The following is a 22,174-nucleotide window of genomic DNA, read 5'->3' as shown; positions in this document are numbered from 1 at the left end:
GGCAAGACAGTCTGCGGGCAGGTAGGATCTCAGCCTGCGTACCAGATGGAGCTGGTAGACAGCTAACCTGGACACAGAATTGACCTGCGCCTCCATGGACAGCTGTGAATCCAAAATGACTCCCAGGCTGCGCACTTGGTCCTTCAGGGGCACAGTTACCCCATTCAGGACCAGGGAGTCTCCCGCCAAACAGTACTTCTGTCTGGTCAGGATTCAACCTTAATCTATTAGCTGCCATCCATCCTCCAACCGCCTCTTCAACATTTTGGACATTTTACAGATGAGGATTTAATCCCTTTAAATGCATGTTGATGGAAAATAGCAAATATGTGGAATAAACTCAGATCTCCAAGACAGATGGCCTAGTTGTTGAAACAATCAGAGCACCAAAAGTTTTAAACTCCAGAATTTAATGGCATTTAAGCCCCACCTCACTGCTGACTTTCCTTTTTATAAAAAAAGGAAAGAAAAAAGTTCATAGGTCACTCTTCACTCTCCTCCTTTAGTGACCCACTCGGTGCATCAACTTTGCTGGCATTTAGAACAGGTTGGTCAGCTGACTGAGTGGGTCAGACCTAACAATAAAACAATTTTACCTCTTTGGTGGCTCTCCAGACAACATATTAAAAAGAAAATATTTCTAAGTTGTAAAATAAAACCGAGGTTCCTTAGTCCTGAATTACAGGGAAAGAAATAAGTTTTTTAAAATTGGAGAACTGAGGTTTGGGTCATTTAATTCCTTTTGTGGCTTTTAAACTCGCCTGTCCTGTAAACCAAATGTTGGAGGTCTCTATAAAGCATTGAATTCTACACCTTTGCCTATGTCAGCTGTGGCCAAATCCCTTTGGATGTTGTTAGACTACTTCCCATCAGCCTCAGCTAGCATGTACCCGTGGTTAGATGTGATAGGAACTATAGTCCAGCAACATCTGGAGGGCACCATGTTGGCTACCTCTGGCTCAGTTATTCTGTCTCCAAGTGGCTTCTGGCCTAGTCAGTGTCATGAAGAAATACTGTATCAGCAGTATGGAGATCTTGCTCCAGGAAGGAGTCCCTTGCTTCTTTTGTTGTGGCCTGATGTCTAGGCCTGAATTTTCTTATTTGCTGCTGCTTCTAAAGCGGTTGCATTTTCTACTTTGATTGGAGCTTGGAGAAGCTGACCTCATATCTTTTCTGCAGTTACCATGGAAATTCTGGTGAAGTCGGCTGCTACGTTGCTCCTCGCCCACTGACCAAAGACAACAATTATTTTGAGGTAACTTGCTCAGCTCTCTTGACAATTGGGAGGCATCTTTTTTTTTTTTTTTTTTTTTTGCAACAGGTTTGGAGCAGTAGTTATCAAAATGCTGTTAACACCAAGGATCCTCCATGGTTTTCACTTTTTGTGTCTTAACAGTTTTGTTTTCCAAACGACCAGAATTTTAGCAAAAGATTAGGTGGTGTTTCCCAGTGGTGAGAGCTGGTTGGCAGTGGGGCAGGCTGGCTTAGGAGGTTCTCCTTCCTTTGGATGTATTTAAGGAGAGCCTAGGCAGCCATTTGTTGGAGATGTTGTAGTTTCGTGATTTCTGCATCGAAGGGGAAAAGTCAGGCATGACAAACATAATAGTGGGGGTTGGGTCAAGGGAAGAGCTGCTAATGATGGCAAACATCAGCGATGGTACTTCCTAGAACCACCAAGCTGAGTAGATCCCAGCAGCAATGTGGTCTACTGTGGTCTTTAAACCATTTCTCAATGCTGCTTGTCTAAGACTGTAAACACAGAGTTGTGCTGGACCTGGCAGACCATAATATATGGCTGACAGGACTGCATTTGTCTTGATGGGTCATAGAATGTGTAAGAACTCAGTCTAGGTAGGTTGACAGAGTGTTCTTCGTTGGCGCCTGGGGTGGGTGGAGTGCGCTGCCAGATCGATGCTTGCCCACTGGAGCTAGCGGTGCTGCGCTGCGCCACTTGCCTGGCCATGCATTGGGGAGCCTGGCTGGCCGACACTGCTGACGCACCCTACTTTGAGGGGTGCATTCACAGCACCCTGCGAGTGCAGTGCCATTTTGTGAGACTTGCAAAATGGCACAGGGATGGCAGGGCATATGCCTATTGCGTCCTTCCGAAGCCACCCTCCATACATAGTGGGGAGAACTGTTTCTAAGAGCGTTTGACGTCCCTTTGGCAGTCTGTGCAGGGTAGAGCAGCTGGCAGTTGATGCTAAGGCCATGTCATGTCCTTATGCCATTGGCTCAGCGGGATTCATTGCTAGTGGGGTCATTGTGCTAGCAAGTTAGTGGGAAGGGGAGAGTAGATTCCATTCTGCAGATATGGATCTTTATGTAGCCAAAATGGAGGTAGCAACTGATCAATGGGCTTGGGCAAACCTAAGGTTTCCAGAAATACTAAATAATCCTTAGGAGTGCCCCCCTCCCCCCGCCCGCAAACACCACAGCCGAATGATGACTGAACATTCTTCATGAAGATGAAATGCTGACAGACCTGTGAGGTGGAGTGGGAGCAGAAACCTGGAGCAAGTATGCCATGGAGTTTCCTGGAAAAGGGGCGTTGGTAGAATCTTGCACTCTTAACTGCCACATTTTGTTGCAGATCCCACTTGTAATATTTAATAGCTACTTGACCCATTCTCCACATTCTCGTGAGCAGAGAGGTGTGTGGTCCTGGAAGGTAGATAATTTAGAAGGGGAACCCCGGAACTCCTTTCACAATAGTGGGCAGAATCAAGTGTGCTGTGAACAGACTTCAACTTTCTCTACTTCCCCTGCACTCCCCAGATCTGCTCTGGAGAGTCCCCTAATCCCCTAAGCAGATTTTGAAGATGGGCAGGAGAGAGGAGAGGAAGATGAAGTCATGTTGCTCAAGAGGATGTCCATTCTGCTTACACACAGTTGGATACAATCCAGCCATTCTTAGCCAGGGGTTGGCAACCTAAGGCCCGTGGGCCACAAGCAGCCACCAGGAGTCGTTTAACCGGCCCACAAGCTGCCCGCTCGGTGAGGCCCCGCTGCTGCGCTAAGCTGGCATAGTGCTTCTGCAGCGCCAGAAATCGCATCTGCACAGATGCAGAAATTCGGGAGGGAAAACATGCAATGTGGCCCACGGAGGGATCTCCACTGGAGTGAACCGGCCCAGGCGAGGTAAACCTTGCTGACCCCTGCTCTTAGCCATTATAGAGTGTGTTAAGGAGTGTAAAATGCTCTTGTGTCTTATGTCTGTAATCTTCATAACAAACCCTATAGCATGTCAGTAGTATGTCCATGTTGCAGATGGCAAATTTGAAGTCAAGAGATTAGTACCTTCCCTAAAGTCGCCTACATAATTTTTTTGTATGAGAGATTTGTGCCGGGAACTTGTTCCTCTTAGTTCATATGCTACAGTGACTCTGCTATCTTGTCATGTCAAATAACATTTCTCACCTCCAATCCCCAATGTTATTTATTGTTACATTCTGCACAAAGTCAGCTTGTTTTAAAATCTACTCAGCAACCCACTCATGTTTCCTTTATATACCAGGCAGGAAACCGGCCCTCTTCCTTGGAGGAAAGTACTACTGTCTTGGTGCATCCTTTCTTCTGTCTTGTTCCTAGGTGTCAATTGTGGACAGCGGTGTGCGAGGGACCATTGCAGTGGGGCTGGTGCCTCAGTATTATAGCCTGGACCATCAACCCGGATGGCTACCGGATTCAGTTGCCTACCATGCCGATGATGGCAAGTGAGTTAACTGCTTATATTTCAGGAGCTTAAGAGCCATTCTACATGTTTTTTCCCCTCCATGGGTGTAAGAAATAAGTATGGCCATTGCTTTGTTTCTAGGGGGACGCATATCCCGAAACATTTTGTGAATCTAAGTTTGGCCTCATTGAGGGGCAGTCTTTCAATATGAGTAGGAAAATGAGAGTGTCCCAAACATTTATTTTTTTTAGAAAAAACCACTGACTATGGCTGTCAATTGATTCAGCAGAATATGGTTGCTTCAATTTGCCATTCATAAAAACCATACTTTTACTTGTTTTTAGGTGATGCACATGTGCCATGGCTGGCTCTCTCCTGCATGTGATGGAATAGCGTGTTCTAAGATGAAGCAAACTCTTAGATTTTCATTTTAAAATGTTACTTTGAAATGTATCATCTCATTCAGTGGCGCCCACCTTGTAGATCAAATGGCTTACGCAAGTTATCTTATCCTTTAGTTGGCTAAACATTGCAGCCACTGAAATAATTCAGTGTGAACTCTTATGTGTAACAATTGCATGTATATCTGACACACACATGCACACAGCCTCTTATGTCAGGGAAACTGGAATTAGAAGCAGTTTTCCAGTGCATTTACAGTAGGTAAAATACCCACATTTTGCAATGTTCACACATGGTGGTGTGCATTCTTTATTTCCCCCTCTGCTTCTCCTGGTGACAGTGTGCATTTCTTAAGTGTGTAGTTGCATCTGAAGGTCTTCTCCTGCTGCATCTACCACCATAAGAAGGATAGTTGGTGGCCCCTGGAGAGTGATGCCCTGCCTGTGAAATTCCCTCCAGGTCTGGTGTCTGCTTTGCTTTCATTTTGTTGCTAGGTGAAGACCTTTCCTTTCCCAGGTTGTTAACATTGCTAACTTATAAAGCTTCTAATTCTTTTTGAGTTGCTGTGAGTTCCATTGCTTGGAATTGTATACTGTACTTTGCTTTCTTTTTCTTTTAGATGACTTGTGGTTTGTTGGTTTTTACTGTTTTGAAAGCTGCCTTAGGAATGCTGATTGGCCATTGAAGGCTGAGGGTATATGTTTCAGAAATAATAAACAATTTTTAAAAAGAGCTGCCAGGGCTGAAGTTCCATGGGAAATAACTCTCCTCTCCTTACATCATATGCTTTGAAGAGTTGTGGCTCCTCAGTATTGAGGACGGTTGCTTGCTACAGCAGCCATTCTTGCTTGCTTGCAGATCTTACTCTTGTGCTTGAAAGCTCATGGGGTTGCCATTCTGTGTTTTGCAACACAGAGGGGAGAGGAGGGAGAGTGACCAGAGGTAGTTGTGTGTGAGGAGAAACCCTGAGGAAGGCATCCTGGAGGCTTTGCAGCGCCTGACACTCCCCCATCTTCAGCAACCATTATTTTAGATTTGGAGTTGCTATCCTCTGGCCCTCCAGCTGTTGTTGGACACCTCCCATCAGCCAGCCTAGACAGTGGCCAGTGGTTTCTGAATCAGTCTTCTCCCACTCTAGCAGTGGTCTGCTGTAGGGTGTTGGTGCCTTTCTGATACCAATGTGTAAGTAGCCAATTCTAGAATACAGATAAGATAATGGGGCTGGGAACTTGGAAGGATCACTTGTGACGTTTCTGGGTGCTTCTGTTTGGTGAGGAAATGGATAGAACTTAGTGTGAAACCTTAAACTGTGGGCTTCCCAAACTCAAAGAGTGTTCTTTAAGATTATAGACCTGTTTACTGTTACCCTATTAGTCTTGTGCATCATAATATTGTCCATTTTTCCTTGGATAATGACACATCTTGTCCATTAAAACTTATTTCAAGATCTGCTTGTGTGTTTACCCATCCAGACTTTACAATGGCCGAGCCAAGGGCCGTCAGTTTGGGACAAAATGTAGCTCTGGGGACCGAATCGGCTGTGGGATTGAGCCAGTATCTTTTGAAGTCCAGACAGCTCAGATATTCTTCACCAAAAATGGAAAGAGGGTAAGTTTGGTAGCTTCTTTGTTGGGGGTTAAAGGAGGCATTGCCCCAGGGCACATCCTGAAGGCACATAATGCAGCAGCCTTGCTGAAACTAAGCAGGTCTGGGCCTGGTCAGTTCCTGAATGGGTGGCTTCCTGGTAACCCCATGGAACCCCAAGGAAGAAACATGGATATATAAATGAAACAGAAAATATAGTTTTTTCCCCTCCCAGAGAAACATTAGCTTCCCCGAGGCCACCTATTGAGTTGATGAATGAAATGAAATTTGACCCAGGGAACTCCTGGCTTACATACTTGGAGTCATCTGTCACATATTAAAAGAGAATGAGGCGATGGAATCCTTGACTGTACCAACCTTGATTTGCGAGTGGAATTTCATTTTTTAACTCTTCCCCATGTAAAATAACCCCCTCCTTGCATGTAGAGAACTTAGCACATCAAGGGGAGACCCACGCTGTACCTTTTGCTCCACCTTGCTAGTTATCTAAATACAAAGGGTGTTTTTTTAAAAAAAAAATCTCCCCCATCCCAACAGTCTGAAGTGGTACAGTCCAAGAACTCTGCCAACTCACTCTGCCACTTCATTCTGTGCAATCTGTGGAATGGTTCTTGGCCAGTTCGCTACACTGATGTGTTATGGAAAACAGAAGCAGCACTATGTATAACAGAGATTGGCTTCCTCCCACAGGTGGGCTCCACTATAATGCCACTTTCCCCAGAGGGGCTCTTCCCAGCTGTGGGAATGCACTCACTTGGGGAAGAGGTCAGACTCCATCTTCATGCGGAGCTGGGCAATGAAGAAGAGGACGACAGCATCATGATGGTGGACAGCTATGAGGATGAATGGGGCCGACTGCACGATGTGAAAGTGTGTGGCACAGTGAGTGAGCATCTCTTGGAGGGGTGGGGTGTGATGGATCTGTTGGGTAAGGCAGCTGTGCTTTGGGGGGAAGCCTCAAAAACCCACCCAGAGAACAGCTACTTGCTCTCTGGAGTGTGTATCTGGGAGGGAGGGATATCCTATCCTCTATAGACTTGTCCAGCCCCATGAATAGTTGTCATTCATCCCAGCTGCAAATTTGGGTGATCAAGCACCTCTCAGTTCTTTAACAAAGTGACGCCAACCAAAAATAGGGTGGTTGTTTCTTTATACTTGGGGGACACTCTAGATCAGGGTCTCCAGCTGTTGTTAGACTACAACTCCCATCATCCCTAGCAAGCAGGACCAGTGGCAAGGATGATGGGAACTGTAGTCCAAAAATAGCTGGAGACCCAACTGTAGTCCAAAAATAGCTGGAGACCCAAGTTTGGGAAACCCTGCTCTAGATATACAGTAAATGTTTAACTGTCTATGTTTAAAGCTGCTCGAGGAATCATGGGGTGTTGAGGTTCCAGTTTAAGGGTGTGGGAAAGGAGGAAAGGAGAAAGGAGAAAGGAAGGAATAACAGGGAACTGGCCTCCCTAAGTCCCTAATAGCTTTTTGTAAGTATATTGAAGAGGGGATTAAGGTTGGGGGAGATGGTTCAAAAAAGTATATTTCCTTGCACCTTACAGGGAACGTCAGGAGTCAGGAAAGGAAAAATGACTCCTTTCGCCTCTCCAGACCCACCCTCCTCCAAACACAGACAAACACAGACACATAACCACCCCAAGTTCAGTGCTGTCAGACAGCTCTAAATCAGATCCCTCTACGTCTTCATAGCACAGCAGGGGAAGGACTCACGCAGGACAGGACAATCAAGGTGTCTTATCTCCCTGCTCCCACTCACTTCCCTGAATGGTACAAGTTCCAAGCTGGCCAGAACCCTCAATAGCTTGTTAGGATCAGGATGCGTTGCAAAGTTCTGTTGCAGGCTCCACTTTTTATTCTCTTTGATTATTGGTTGTTGAGGACAAATTGGCAGGGGGAGGGGTGTGATTACTGTCCTTTTCCTGCTTTATGAGGTTCCCAGTTTTGGTAATAGAATGCCAGAAGTGTTTAGATGCACTGTTGGCCTTAATCTGGCAGGCTCACTTACATGAAAAAGACACGTGCCTTTTTTCACTTGGTGATGAAGACCTGCAATCATGTTGGGGAGGTAACCATGTGGACTGCATAACTCTTGCTGGTACCTCTCAGCTTCAGTGACTGGTGGGGGAGATTCAGTACAAGCTGAAATGCCATATTAGGAGAAGATGCATTTGGCCTAAAGCCAGTTTGCACTAACCATTCAGCAAAGCGTGCTCTAGGGCAGAGGTTTTCAGTCTTTTTGAGTCCATGGCTCCTTTGACCAAGTTCATTTTTCTGCAGTACCCCTGTGGAGCTCAGGAGTCCAGGAATGTCATCCCTTGCCTGCAGAGCTGGCAGCCTCTCGCCATTTTTTGAACACCCTCCCTTGTGGAGTGTTCCTTCAGCCTTCTCTTCTCTCCTTTCTCCTTCGGAGTCCTCTGGGCAGCCACTGCTGGCTCCCCCCGCCCGCCCCAAAGAGAGGTGTCTCCTCACACTGCTCCACAGGGGCCTAGGACTTTTGTCCATTCCCAACAGCAAGAGCTGGCAGACTGGCTGGCTGGGCTCCCTTGCCTGCTTGCTTGCATACTCCAAAGCTGCCTCAATTCTTGGCAACCAGCACTCCCTGGCCAGGCCCATAGGCATCATTTGCCTGTGGAGCTTGTAGCCAGGGCTGCTGCAACAAACAGCCACGCAAGCCTTTGGGAAGCAGAGTCTTGAGAGGGCATCAGAGGAGGGAGGGAAGGAAGGAAGGAGGGACAGAGGCCAGTGTTGCCCATGTCACCCTGATGATAATTCAAGGCACCCCAGGGTGCCACGACACACTGGTTGAAAACCGCTGCTCTAAAGCCTGGAGTGTGTGGCTTTGCTCCTCTGAATTCTCTGTTATTCCAAAAGTGGCCTCATTTCCTCATGAGATAGCATATACCGTCAGTATATACTGATTGCTGTGCAGGATGTAGAAGAGCAGAATAACTAGGATGCTGAAGTGTGGCATTGCCAGGAGAAGGAAAGAGGGTCTGCTTGTGCATATGGGAGTGCTGGAAAAGGGAGCGGGTGGGTTGGAGGCAGGTACAGGGCTTAAGGGTGCTGACAAAATAATGGACTTATATGGATTTAGTGATGGATCTTGAACCTGTCTTCCCTCCTTCCTGCTTAATTTTCAGACTGGCTTCTTAGTTTGTGATCAGTTCTCTAGAAATCCAAAATAGAGCCGTCTGGGCCTGAATCTGCTCTGCATCTCCCTCCAGTGCAGAGTGGGTGAGCAGCCCAGTAACCCAGCAGCACTCTTCTTGCTTGCTCTCCTCTAGGGGCCCTGACTAAGCACATGGTGTCCTGAGACTCCTTGTGTACTTGTTTTAGAAGCATTTTTTCTGTCTCCTGTGGGCTCAGATTGATGCTTGGCAGCATATGAAGAGAATCTGCTGAAATCCCAAGGGCTGGGCAGAGTACACCAGCCTTCCCTCCCTCGGGGCAGCAGGATAGGAAGAATACAGCCTTATGTCTAAAGTGAGATGTGTTTTTTAGTCCTAGTTTTTGGGGAAGTGGGGTCCAACTGTCTGCTCAACAATACTTGGAGCACATGCCTCATATGCTCAGTAGCACTCTCCCCTTCATATATTCTGACCCATTCTGGGAGCTCTGCTTTCAAAGCTCCTGTTCCTTGTGTTCACACCACATTCTTTCACTTGGTTTTTGGCTGGGCACCTCCCAGATGTAATGCTGCAGCCTATTGTACTAAGTCAGGGTGAGGAGCCCGTGGTTCTCCCATATGTTGTTGGATTCCCAGCTTCTTTAATCTCTACACAGCATAGTCCAGTGGTCAGGGAAGATGAGAGTTGTAGTCCAGCAACATCTGGAGGGCCAAAGATGCTCTGCCCCTGTGCTAAGTGGTGGTGACTCCTTGTGACGCGGATATGCACATTGTCTGTTGTTGGTTCTACTGCTGCAAAAGGAGGCTTTGGTGAAGATGTTTTGGTTTAATCCCTTGCTAATACTGATTGTGCTATTATTTTCTCCCAGAATTTCTCATCTGGCTTTCTTGCTGTTCAACAAATGAAGGCCTAGCTCTCACTGTGGTGGCAAACCTGACTGTTGGTGTGATGTAGATCTGTATGGTCCAGTCTACCTCCATACAAAAAAAAGTTTTTGAAAACAAATATTTCCCTGTATATAGAAAACAGAATCTTGGGGGTGTGCAGAGGATTTTATTTATTGTATCTATTAAAATCACTTTGTGAGAATTAGGCTGAAATAATCTTGCAGTATGTGCCTTTGAGTTCACGGAATGTTCCTAGGATGAAGAGGTGGCCTTGGGTGCCAAACAGGCATTATATCAAAGTTTTGTACTGGAGTCATTTTTAAATGGCTGTTTAAGAAGCTGAAGCCTCGGATCAGTTACTAGTTGATTTGATGTTGTGCCACCTAGAATCTTGCTCTACGACACTAGTTTGAATCTCAACTCAGATAAAAAGTTCACTGGGTGACCTTGACCTAGTTCCCTTCACTCAGCCTAACATACCTCACAAGCTTGTTGCCAGACTAAAATGGGACAGAGGCTTATGATCCTCACACTGAATTCCTTAGAAGAAGGGTGGGATAAAAATGTAATATTACCAGCACACAAACTTGACGCTCCCCAAGTCTCACATGGGATATTGGTAGGGCAATGTCTACTCTGGCCACAAAAAATAATGTGCATGAGCACCAGGGAAAGCTGACTTGTGCAACTGGTGCGGTTTTTGCAAATGGAGAACCTCTGCATGGATATTACTATTTTATATAATGCTACTGGTTTTGCGAGTAGTGAGGAATGGCAAGGAGTTACAGATTTCCATTGGTGGGAGAAAACATTAAGTCTTCCTCTCACATTCTAGCTGCTGTAAACTCTAGTTGTGAGTTGAACCCTGTGTCCAACAATATGCATTTCTTTTCCATTACTTAAAGAATTGTAGCACACACCTAGTCCTGGATATTGACGTTCATGTGAGTTGGGTTTATCAGCATATTTCAGTCACTGTTCTTGCGTTCAAATCTCTTTCCCAACAACACGAGGGCTAGAATCATACAGACTTGTTTTCTGCTGGATGCCAGAAACTGGAGTCCTCATGAGTTAACTAGAGCAAGCTTCTGTGTTTTTGCAGTGGTGCAGAAAACGATTGTCTCACACTGGAATGTTTCTTGCATGGCTGTCAGTGTTGACCATTGTCACTCTTGGCCTTGAACCATCTGGGCCAGATGTTCACTCAGCTTCATTTGTGAAAGCTTCCAGTGATAGATTTGCTTATCTTGCCTGCTAAAGTTGCCCTGTTGCCTAATGCTGTTGTTGTTAACAGAATATAACTTGGGGTGGGTGGGGGAAGGGCCATCTATAATTTTAAAATTGTTCTCATTCTGTCCTTCCCATAGCAGCCGTAAGGGAGCCATTTGGCACCCACACACCCTTCAGCAGCCCAGTGTGTATTACTGAATCCTGCAGTCTTCTATGCATTCAGAACACCAAGTTCTTCTGACCTTGATAGTATTCTTATCCTTGGAAATAAGTCATGGTTGGGGAGCTGGTGGATAACGTGCATTATGTGCATAAAGTATATTTCCTTCCCCCCTTTAAAATTATATTCTATTGAACAATTTCAGAAAGTGATGTATTTGATATGTATCAAGCAAGTGTTGGAGAAACAGGAATACTACAATTGCAAAATGCATAATATATGATAAACCATAATTCTGGGACTCACTAGGAAATCATCACTTAAAATTCTCAAGGTAATAAAATAAGAGAAACACCAAAAAAGCATTTTCATCTCTAACATGGAATGCTTTAATGCAATATTAATATAATGCAGAGTCCATAAATTAAGCAATATAAGAAACCTTTTCCATTTCTATCTTAGGCATCAATATCTGCTTACGCAAATGATTGATGGACATTAATTTCTCAAGTTTTCATGCTTCTTGAACTTGTTTGATAAGTTTATGCATATTGGCAAAATTCCAAAATTTATAAAGCCTTTCTTCCCACCATTGTGCAATGCAGGTTTTTTTTTTGTTTTTTTGTTTTTTTTTGCAGATATAGCATCTGCATTACTTCTAGTGAGACAGGGAATGCATTATGGAAATAACACACACTGAGGATTCTTGTCTTGTGGGCTGATCTTTAGGAAACCAGAGTTCTATAAATCTGCAAGTTTCTATACTACTTTTTGTTTGTGTGACACTTTCAAAAGGTTCTGTTGAAGGCTCTGTGTTGCTCACTTCCTGTATCCCTGCCCTCTTTAGGCCCCTTCTGCAGGATCTCTTCAAAAGCTTTTCTTTTCTGTTGAATCAGAGATGATAAACTAGTGGCAGGCAGGCTGCATCTGGCCCCCAGCACCACCATTAAATCTTAATCCAAGGTGTGGTTAACAGAAGAACATTGTTCAGACAGTTTCATCTGTAATGGAAGTTTTTTAAAAAAATCTAATGGGGTGTAGATTTATTGTATTGCTAACTCTTTTGCAAAGGACTGTTGGCAGTTTGCCTCTTAAAGTGGTCTTTCCGGAAGCTCATTTGTTTCCATGTGTAGCCTTGCACCCAAGAAATTGATCACATATGTCCCCAGACATTGGATGCAGGTGATAAGATTGACTTCTGCAAGACGCAGGGAAATTGTTTTTAAAAATACTCATAGCAAGAATCTTGGTGCCAACCTGCATTTAATAACTCTCCCAGGGTACAAAGATTTATGTGCATGCAAGTGAATGTCCTGGGGTGTGTGCTAGTCATGGAGGAAGGGTCTTCCAGACCTCTGCAAAGTAAAGAACATGAGTGGCCATACAAGTTTGTGAGGAGAGCGAAGGAGTCATCTCAAGGTGATGCCCACAGTACACTCAATATTTCAAATCTGCTCACGAATCCAAAAGGTTGGCCACTGCTACCCTAGCATAAGAACACAGGAGCCTTGTAGATCAGACCAAAAGTTCATCTCATCTAGCACCCTGTTCTCACAGTGGCCAACCAAATGCCCCTTGCAATCTTGTAAACAGGACATGCCACTGGTATTTAGAGGCATGTTACCTCTCATATGGAGGTATTACACAAACATCATTACTAAGAGCCACAAATTCATGTAAGATAGCCTGCTGTTAAAGCCCTCCAAACATGTAGGAGTAAAACTTACCTGACAGGCATGACATGTTCTGTGGTGGTTGAGTGATGCCACCCAAAAGGGCCTTTCCAGCTGTAGCAAATGCAGGTCACTGCCACATGAATGGATGCCATTGCATTTTGGATCTTAACACACTCCTCCCCCCCCCATGTCAGCCTGGAACACGGAGGGGTGGAGACTCACACCCTGAGGGCAAAGTTTGCACAGTGAATAATGATGAATGTTACAGCCAGGTTGGGCTGTGTACCTCCAGGAGGCTTCATGGTGACAAAAGCATGTGCTCTGCATGTGCCCCGAGGCTTAAATTATAGAGGCCCCCAAAGCTGTTATCTGGAAATGAAGAAGCTTCACAGTGGGGTGAAGGCACTGCAGCTTTTTCCTTTGTAACAAGATGCTGTCCCCGGCTCTCATCTGGTGTTCTTCAGTAGAGAACATCTGAGGACATGCCAAAGAGACATTCCAGACCTTTTCGTGAAAGAGAGCCAGCTGTTCCACCAGCAGATTAAAACGGTGACTGGAGGTCAGCCCCTTAAAGCCAATATTGCTTTGGTTGATGTATTTGCCCCAACCAAGACTCTGGGTTGTCTGCTGTTTCCAACTCTATCCTGTATACTGTCTGGCTGCTGCATTATACCACAAATATCTGAACATTGTACTCTTCTGTTAGACAGAGCTGGAAGGGGAAAGGTAGGGTGTGGCCATGTTAATGGGATCTGTCGCCCTTCGTATTTTAAAATGCCTTGATGCTTGTGGCTTGCGTTCTTCCTCCTTGTCTCCCTCCCCACAATCTCTTGAACAGTACAGAAACAGCGATAAAATAGATAGCAACACATGAAAAATGTTTGTTGAGTCATGACCACCACACTGAGTGCCTTTATTCTATAAGCTTGGTCCTTCTATCCAAGAGAAATTGGAGTGCATTTTAATGTTCACATAAACTGGCTTGGATCTTTAAATATGTTAAGGAAGTTCATGGAAAGAAAGTTTCTCGTGCCCCCCCCCCCAGCATCCCTGAATGGTCGGGATGGACCTCCTGCACAACAGGTAATGCTTTTTTCATGAACTTCCATAAGTTAGGCTACAATCCTAACACCACTTAATAAGCCCTATGTAATTCAGTAAGACTTAATTCTGAGTAGACATACCGTATTGACCCAAATATAAGCCATACTTTGCCCCCCAATTCCAACTGTGAAAAGTTAAAGTGCAGCTTATATTCGTGACCTTACGCTGCTGGCAAAGCGGCGTGGCTCCCCTCCCCCAAGGAAGCAGCCCGGGAGCGCAGAGCAATGGCGCCCAGCTCGCCCGCCGCTCCCAAGCCTCCCCCGAGACGTCGGAACGAGGGGAGGGGGAGGCTGCCAGCAAAGCAGCTTCTCCCCCGCCCCCAGGTAGCAGCCCAGGAGCACAGGGGAATGGTACCTGTAGGATTTTCTTCTATATTTGCCATTTATGGGTGTGAGTGCCTGCAGAATTTTAAGGGAGCGGCTTATATTCAGGTATTGTCTTTTTTTCTTTCCCCCTCTGAATTTTGAAGGTGCAGCTTATTTGCAGGTGCAGCTTATATTTGGGCCAATACAGTAGTTAGAATTGTGTTGTTAACTTAATATTTTCAAACTATACACTAGGGAACTGGTAGAAAATACAGCAGCTAGACAACTGGCACCAAATACAGGGAACTGTGATTATCTCCCACTTTGTTTCCCCAGCAGAAATTAAAGCACATGTTGCAAACCTTCCTCGGGACAGAATTCCAAAGTGCACGTGTGTGTGTTGGAGGGGCTACCACCAAGAACCTCTTTGTTTCTGTTGGCTGCCTATCTTGCTTCTACTGTGGTAGGACAAGAATAGGGACCTCTGAGGGATATTTTAATGTGGAGGCAGGCTTATGTAGGAGAAAGCTGTCCTTAAGTTACCACGTGGTCCTAAGTGGTTTAGGGCTAGAAAGATGTAACTAAGCAACCACCTGTGGTCAGTGCAGAGGCAGTTCAGATATTCAGTTGTGTAGCATCTTCTGATAAGGGTTGGGGGATATATCTAACCACATGTGGGAATTGGGCCAGAGACACTGAACTGGTCGCTGGGGACGTGGTTGTTAACTGTGTTAGCATTGATGAATTGGAAGAGCCGCAAAAAGATTCCATTGAGCACATGGATTGATAATACGGACAGACTAGCTACAAACAAATTGCATGTCGACACAAATTAAGAATAGATAAATATGAAGAAATCTGGAAGGAATATTTAAGCGATAAGGCAGACAGTGGTGGGAAGTAGGGGGAGGAGAGGTGGGGAAAAATTGTTAAAAAGGTGGAGTCATAGGTATTTTGTTGTTTAGTCGTGTCCGACTCTTTGTGACCCCATGGACCAGAGCACGCCAGGCACTCCTGTCTTCCACTGTCTCCCGCAGTTTGGTCAGACTCATGCTGGTAGCTTCGAGCATACTATCTAACCATCTCGTCCTCTGCCGTCCCCTTCTCCTTGTGCCCTCCATCTTTCCCAACATCAGGGTCTTTTCCAGGGAGTCTTCTCTTCTCATGAGGTGGCCAAAGTATTGGAATCTCAGCTTCAGGATCTGTCCTTCCAGTGAGCACTCAGGGCTGATTTCCTTCAGAATGGAGAGGTTTGATCTTCTTGCAGTCCATGGGACTCTCAAGATTCTCCTCCAGCACCATAATTCAAAAGCATCAATTCTTCAGCGATCAGCCTTCTTTATGGTCCAGCTCTAACTTCCATACATCACTACTGGGAAAACCATAGCTTTAACTATACGGACCTTTGTTGGCAAGGTGATGTGTCTGCTTTTTAAGATGCTGTCTAGGTACATCAGTATTCAAATCTGAATTGTCAAATTGTGTTATTAGTGTTATTATGGTTTTTGTTGCATGTGTCTTTTGCAGTTGTTGCAAAAATGATTAAATAAATTTTAAAAAAACTGTTAGCATTGCCTGATACTCTGAAGTTCAGCTGATTCCTGGGGTTCTAATAGCTGAGGGTATTCTGGTTTTCTATTTAAAGTAGTTTTGTTATTTTATGTTGCAACAGAAAACTAACAGCTTTGGTGAATATAGGTGTTCTGATGTTCTTGCCATACTACAAATTTTCCTTTTTCAGAATAGCGGTTACCATTTTGATAACTACTATTCATCCCAAGCAAGTGAGCTATGGTTGCCTCCAGTTCTGAGCTCTGCTTTCAGTGCTCTCAGAACAGGGTTGTAGTTTCAAGTCTTTGGGAATAATGGTCCCTGAGAGTCAAAGAGAATCAAGGAATTGTAGAGTTGGAAGGGAACATGAGGATCATCTAGTCCAACCCCCTGCAGTACAGGGATCTTTTTGCCCAATTTGGGGATCAACCCCCAACCCTGAGATTAAGGTCTCATGCTCTGCTGACTGAGCTGTCCTAGCTATCTAATGCTGTTGGGTGTAGCTTCAAACCAGCAATATGCTGCAGTACTTGCCCTAATGAGACATTGATACATAGCTATCCTAAATCAGTGTTCTTAGTTTATTTGGAAGTTCTTTGGAATTCTTCCTGTCACTTGAGTTGCAAGATTGCTGAGACTGGGGTGCTTAGATATAGCAAAATACCAACTGTGGTGTGCTCCTACCCAATTGTTGTCCCCCCCCCTTTATCTCTTGAGCTGTCCTGATTGTCATTCAGGTCCCACTATCGTCAGTCAGGCTCCACTATTATCTATCTGTTACTTTGTTTAGACTGCCTCCCACCACCACCACAGTTGGAATTGGCATCAGTTTGGCTAAGACTCCCTCCAGGATTTTTGTTCTTATTACTGCTGTTTGGACTGTATATTGACCCAAGAATTAATGGTCCATCCTTCAACTCCTTCATATCAGCCCCTGGGGTCTTTGAGTACATTCACTAACATGCCCTTTTCTGTGCACATCAGGAAGACTAATCCTTCTACTTTTGAGGAGCCTGGTACTACAAAATAATTCAGTGATTCATTTGCCTTTAAAGTTATTACTCAGTTGCTTTTTTAAAAAATAAAATGTGTCTCCAGAAGAAAGACTAGTGTCAGGACAATTTTTGGTCCGATGTGCACTGGGCCTTTTGACAGGGTTCTCCAGGCCCTTTGACCTTTAGTGTAACAACTCTCATATCACCAGCATTCTGGTTTCTCCACCTTTGTTGGCTAAACCGACTCAAGGAAGTAAATAACAAAAACAAAATCCTGTGATTGAAAATGTCAAATGTTCACACACACAGAATAAAAGATTAAGCAATAAAGTAATTTAAAGCAAACATGTGACTGCGGATGTGCACTGCATTAGACGGTTGTAGTTTATTTGGCAGAGCACCACCTGTGCCAGGAATTGCAGTGGGGAAAGTTGTTGCCATTCATGAGAGCAGGCACAGAAAGAGTTGTGCTCTTCTCCTCTGTCATTGGTGCTTTAGCATACCCATACCTCTAAAAATTCTAATCTGGAATAATAAGAACTAGAAACTTCTTTATTTTTCTTTTAACAATACCTCTGATTCTCAGAAGTCTGGTGGAAGTACAATATTTTTGTGTTTGGTGTGTTTTTTGAAATATTTTGCACGGGATTGAGGTTTGACATTTGTCATTTATGAGGTGATGGCAGCCACAGAGAAGAATAGCTTCCTTCTAACAAAGGTGAATAGAAATAACTGGATTCGCCTAGGTGACTCAGCAGAATAAGTCTCACAAGCTTACATTTGTTGCACAGATGGCCCAGATCAATGGTCTTGATATGGAGGGTCAGGACTATGGGGATGGTAAGTTGGCTTTAAACAGTTAAGTGTAACTCCAAACTCTGCAAATTTGATTATGAAAGACTCTCCATTCAGCAACACCATAATATATGGTGCATTGGCTTGGAGCTGGGCCTGTCTTATTCAGGATTCCTTGCTTCCATCTACCCCACCACAAAATGGCCTTTGCTGGAATTAACTTGGGGTTTATTAAGGACGAATTTTTCTCAGCCTGCCCTGTAGACTCTGCTCTGCCTAAATCTGGAATGTGCTACCAGTTTTAAGTTCCTTCAGCTGTTGTTGGCTGAGCATACGGCTCATGTGACCAGCAAAAAGAGCAGGGCCTACATCTGCTTATCTAAGAGGTTCACCTGTTTGTCTTGGATGCTCTCGTTGCTTGGCCAACATGTTGTTGCCTTCATCTGCTGGAAGCTTCCCCTTATAAACTGTGGTCTGAAGTAAAATGCCATCAGGAAGGGCTCTGGGTGGAATTTCTTTTTCATAATTGTGAGTCTGGTGGAGGTGCAACTTTGGGCTAAGTGTTAAAGGAGAGACAGGCCTCTGATGGCTCAACAAATCCTTTTTGTGTGTAGCTTCACAAGTGGTTGGGGTGGTTAATAACGGATCCTCCCATGTTCAGAACTAGTATATCCTCAACTTACTAGGAACAGACAGAGTGCCACTATATTTCCATTATGCCCCAGTCTGAGCTTCTCAAAGATATTTGGCTGGGAGAAAGAATGTTGGACTTAGGTGGACCTGTGGTATGATCCAGCAGAGTTGTTTGCACATTCTTAACCCTATGCCTGAAATGGAAGCCATTGCCCACAGAGGCCTTACATAAGCCCTTGTTTTCTACATGCCTATCCCCTGTCCCAGTCTGAGATGTGGACCTTCTCTGACCCAGACAACTCCCCCCGCTCCCTGCAAGAACAGGGAAGCCAACCATTTACATTTCCTCTCTTACTTCAAAATTATCCCTTGCCTTTCCCCACTTTATGCAGCTGTTTTCACTCCTAGGGTCTTCTGCCATTCAAGATTTAGGTTCCTTTTTCATGGTTAAAATGGATGATTGCCTTTTCTTCTGAGTAAGCTTAATTTTTTGTGACTGTAGAACCCTCCCCCAAAATGCTGTATTCTGGTACTTACATAGCCTTTGCACTGTTGATTTAAGGGGAAGGTATCTCATGTGCCCTCAGATAATTGTACTTTATTTTTAGCTGAGACATGTATGGGTGGGTGGGTGGGGAGAGAATTGAGCATAGGTGGAAGAATTGTTAGCCATTCTAGGCTGTGGGAGAATTCTCCACTCTGATCCTGGATAGACAAAAACCATCCGTGGAAGCTTCCCACAATGCAGCTTTAGCAATGTATAAACCCACACCATCCTGATTGCGGAGCAACACCAAAAGCATGTCTTGCTTATGGTGATTTGGAATTAGTTAAGGGTGTTTAGATGAGACATTTTCAGACCACAGAAGGGATTTGCAGAAGCGCTCCTTTCCTATTGTTCTAGTGTGTGAAGCAGTCCTCTGAGATGAAGCCCTGAACTTTCAAAAGATGCACAGAACTGCTTATCCTGAGTTTGGACCCAGCCAAACGGGTTGAGGACTGCTGGATCCTTCCAGGACAACCTCTTTCCTCTTTCTGTCCTTTGAATTGCAGTGCCAAATTCACCCACATAAACTCCCTCTCTTTCCTGGCTCTTTCCCTGGCCTGATGGAAAAATAAAATGCATAACTTGCATTCTTCCTTTGGACAATTTAATATTTTGTTTATTAAAAGCCCACTCTTCAAAGGCTGGGCGTGGGTTTTCAGCACGCTGGCAGAGTGGGAGGTAGGCCTGGATTTGCTGGGCGTCTCTTGAAAGTGAGTGTGTGTCTGTTTTTTCAAAACTGGTTGTCTTGGAATTTTGGATGTCTGAGTTGCAGTAGCCTGAAGCCATCTATTTTCCTATGGTCACCCTCCTGTAGTATTAGAAGTCTGTCTCTTTTTTCTTTCCTTTTTCTCTTTTTTTTTGGTTAACTAGCTTTTGAATTTGTACTTGGTGGGGTCATTGAACAACACTATTCTCAGCTAGGGATTTCCTCTGGATTTTTTAAAAAAGCATTTTCTCCTGTATATTGCATTACGTCCCACTTCAGTGTGTTTCTGACTGAAGAAATCCAGCAGCATTAGTTCTTTTCATGAGCCTGAGTTTTCTGTCCCCAGCAAGTAAGCCCTGAGGTAAAAGTCAACATCACCAGATCTTGGGGGCAGAAGTCAGCAGCCTCAGGCATTCAGTTAGTCTTTTCAGGAAAGCCAGCATGGAAACTGTTTCCTAAAGGGCCAGTCACCATCCAGGCTTTGTGCTGGCCTGTTGCACCAAGGTGGCAGCTGGCCGTTTTTGGCGGAACTGCCACCCTTTTTTTCTAGGGAGCTTATATCTGTGCCTTTAACAGCTGCATGACAAATAATTTACAGGTGCAGCTTTTCATGAGGAAAAGAAGACTGGAAAACATTGCCTAGTGAACTTCTGCTTATTGTGCTGCTATGAAAGGCATGACAGTGTTGCTTAACAGTCTGTTCTTCTTCAGGCCGCTGGGAACTTGCTGGCTCTTTCATATGTTTTCTTGAAATATTAATGAAATCCTTCACCCCGGATGCCTTTTTAGAATCCTGTTTTTCAGGAAAAAATCCTTAAACCTGCCAGGAAAGTGAAGTTCTGTGACCTGAACAGACTATGCAAATTCTCAGTTTTCTGGCTGATTTGGTACAATTTCCATTCTGGTTATAATGAGAGAAGGGAAACTATACAGAGGCTGAATCACTTCACCTCTTCAAAACACACCTCATGACAACAGACATTGCCTTTATATGGTCTAAAGTTTTATTTTCAACATGATAGGGGCTAGAAACTTTAAAAAAAAAAAAAAAGATAAAAACTCAGACTCCCAGGATGTTTAATCTTGTGTCAGGTTGAAAAGTCTATACTTGCATGCCATTCATCTTCATAGGTTTTTCTGTGAGAAGTGCACCTTATCAGCCCATGTCTCTGTCCAGGTCCGCTTCATATAGTGTGTGTTGACACCAGGTCACTTTTCCTTCTCACTTCCAGAAACATATGCACAGTGACTGTATCAACAGTGCCAGTAGGATTGTTGTTATTTGTATCCTGCCCGCCCTTCTGAAAGGAGCCCAGGATGGCATACAATAAAATACAAATACAATCATTATAATAAATCAGAACAACTTTAAACAATAACAGTAATATAGCACTAAAAATTCTTGGATACCTACAGCAGGTAAGGGATATCAGATTGATAACAATCCCCTGCTACAAAGGTGTGTCTCAAAAATATGTTTGATTAGTGACAGGTTGAGTGGGAGATGGACTTTTATGGGAGGGAGTTCCACCACAAAGAAGACTCTGTCCTGTGCCTACTAGCTGTACCATGAACAGGGCCTCCATCACAGATCTGAAGGTACAGGATTGCTAGTACTGGAAGAGGCTCCTCTTTAAGTACTTGGGCCATATGCAGTTTAGAACTTTAAACATGAAGGCCAACACCTTGAAAGGGCTCAGTAGTTTGCAGCATTTTAATCTTCTCCACTCAGCAGCTGCTAAGCTACATTCTGCTGTAGCTGCAGCTTCCAGAGTATAAGGTGTCTTCAAGGGACACCTCATGTAGAGAGCATTGCGGTACTCCATTTGTTATCTAAACCCAGAAACAGCCAAACATGAGGTGTACAACAGGTTTTCATCTGTGCCATTTATTTCATTCTACAAATCATCTCTACCGTATTCTGCACCTGGCAAGCTTCTCGAATGCCTGTGCTTCAGTTAAGGCCCAGGGAAAGCCCTCATCAGGTAACTCCTGCCTGCCCCAGGGCTTTTTTCAGATGAGAGAAAGTGCAGCCAGTCAGGGGGGCTGCAGAGTGCTGGATAATTGTTTACTGGGAAGAAATACCCCCACCCCACCCCAGTCTTGGCCACCTCACAACAATAAGCTTAAGACTGCATTCCCACCAAAATCCTAAAGAAATTCTGAAGTGTCCTGAGAATGAGGCAGAAAAAAGCTGAAGCCTCTTTTGCAAGGGAAGAAAACCTTTGAGAAACTGGATGACATATTTCAGCACAGCACTAGGGTGGCAGGGCAGCACAAAATAGAAGCTTGGGGCCATGAAGATCAGGTGGGGTGGGGCTGCCTGGCCCAAGCCTGTTCCTGTTTCAGGCCTTCTGTACTTTTGATGACTGAATGGAGTTCTTAAAAGGCCTGCCATTAAAAGGGGATTAAGGTGCTTTCTAAAGACAGCCCTGGCAAGTGATTCATCAGGGCTAGGTGTAAACACACCTTGCATATTTACCCTGTTTGTCTGCTCTTTTGCCTATAGCCAAAGGGGCTCCTGGATATATGCCTGTTCCTGCCCTAGTTGGTCATCTTACTTATTTTCTTAAATTTATATCCCGCCTTTTCATCTTGCCAAGGAACTTAAAGTGACATACATATGGTTCTCAAGACCAGACCTGCTTAGTTTCAGCAGACCGATGGTCCCATGTACTTTCTCATTGATTGATTTGGAGCTGGCCCATTATGGAATGGTAGATGGCCTGCCACTGGGGCAGATTTTGAAGTATAATTTA

At 44.5% G+C, this 22,174-nt stretch overlaps 1 protein-coding gene across 3 annotated transcripts in view; it reads left to right on the top strand.

The window, feature by feature from the left end:
• SPRYD3 (SPRY domain containing 3) overlaps positions 1–22,174 on the top strand; it is a 45,181-nt gene that overhangs the window by 2,969 nt on the left and 20,038 nt on the right. For all 3 annotated transcript variants that reach the window (XM_081851775.1, XM_081851774.1, XM_081851776.1), the window contains exons 3-6: positions 1,180–1,255; positions 3,592–3,716; positions 5,551–5,686; positions 6,374–6,565. In XM_081851775.1, coding sequence (XP_081707901.1) covers positions 1,180–1,255; positions 3,592–3,716; positions 5,551–5,686; positions 6,374–6,565 — 529 coding nt within the window. The remainder of the gene's footprint in view (positions 1–1,179; positions 1,256–3,591; positions 3,717–5,550; positions 5,687–6,373; positions 6,566–22,174) is intronic.

This window comes from Podarcis erhardii, assembly GCF_964252035.2.
Source record: "Podarcis erhardii genome assembly, chromosome: 2".
In the NCBI taxonomy this organism is placed as follows: domain Eukaryota; kingdom Metazoa; phylum Chordata; class Lepidosauria; order Squamata; family Lacertidae; genus Podarcis; species Podarcis erhardii.
The sequence above is the reverse complement of the archived record's forward strand: the minus strand, read 5'-3'. Positions and strand labels throughout refer to the sequence as shown.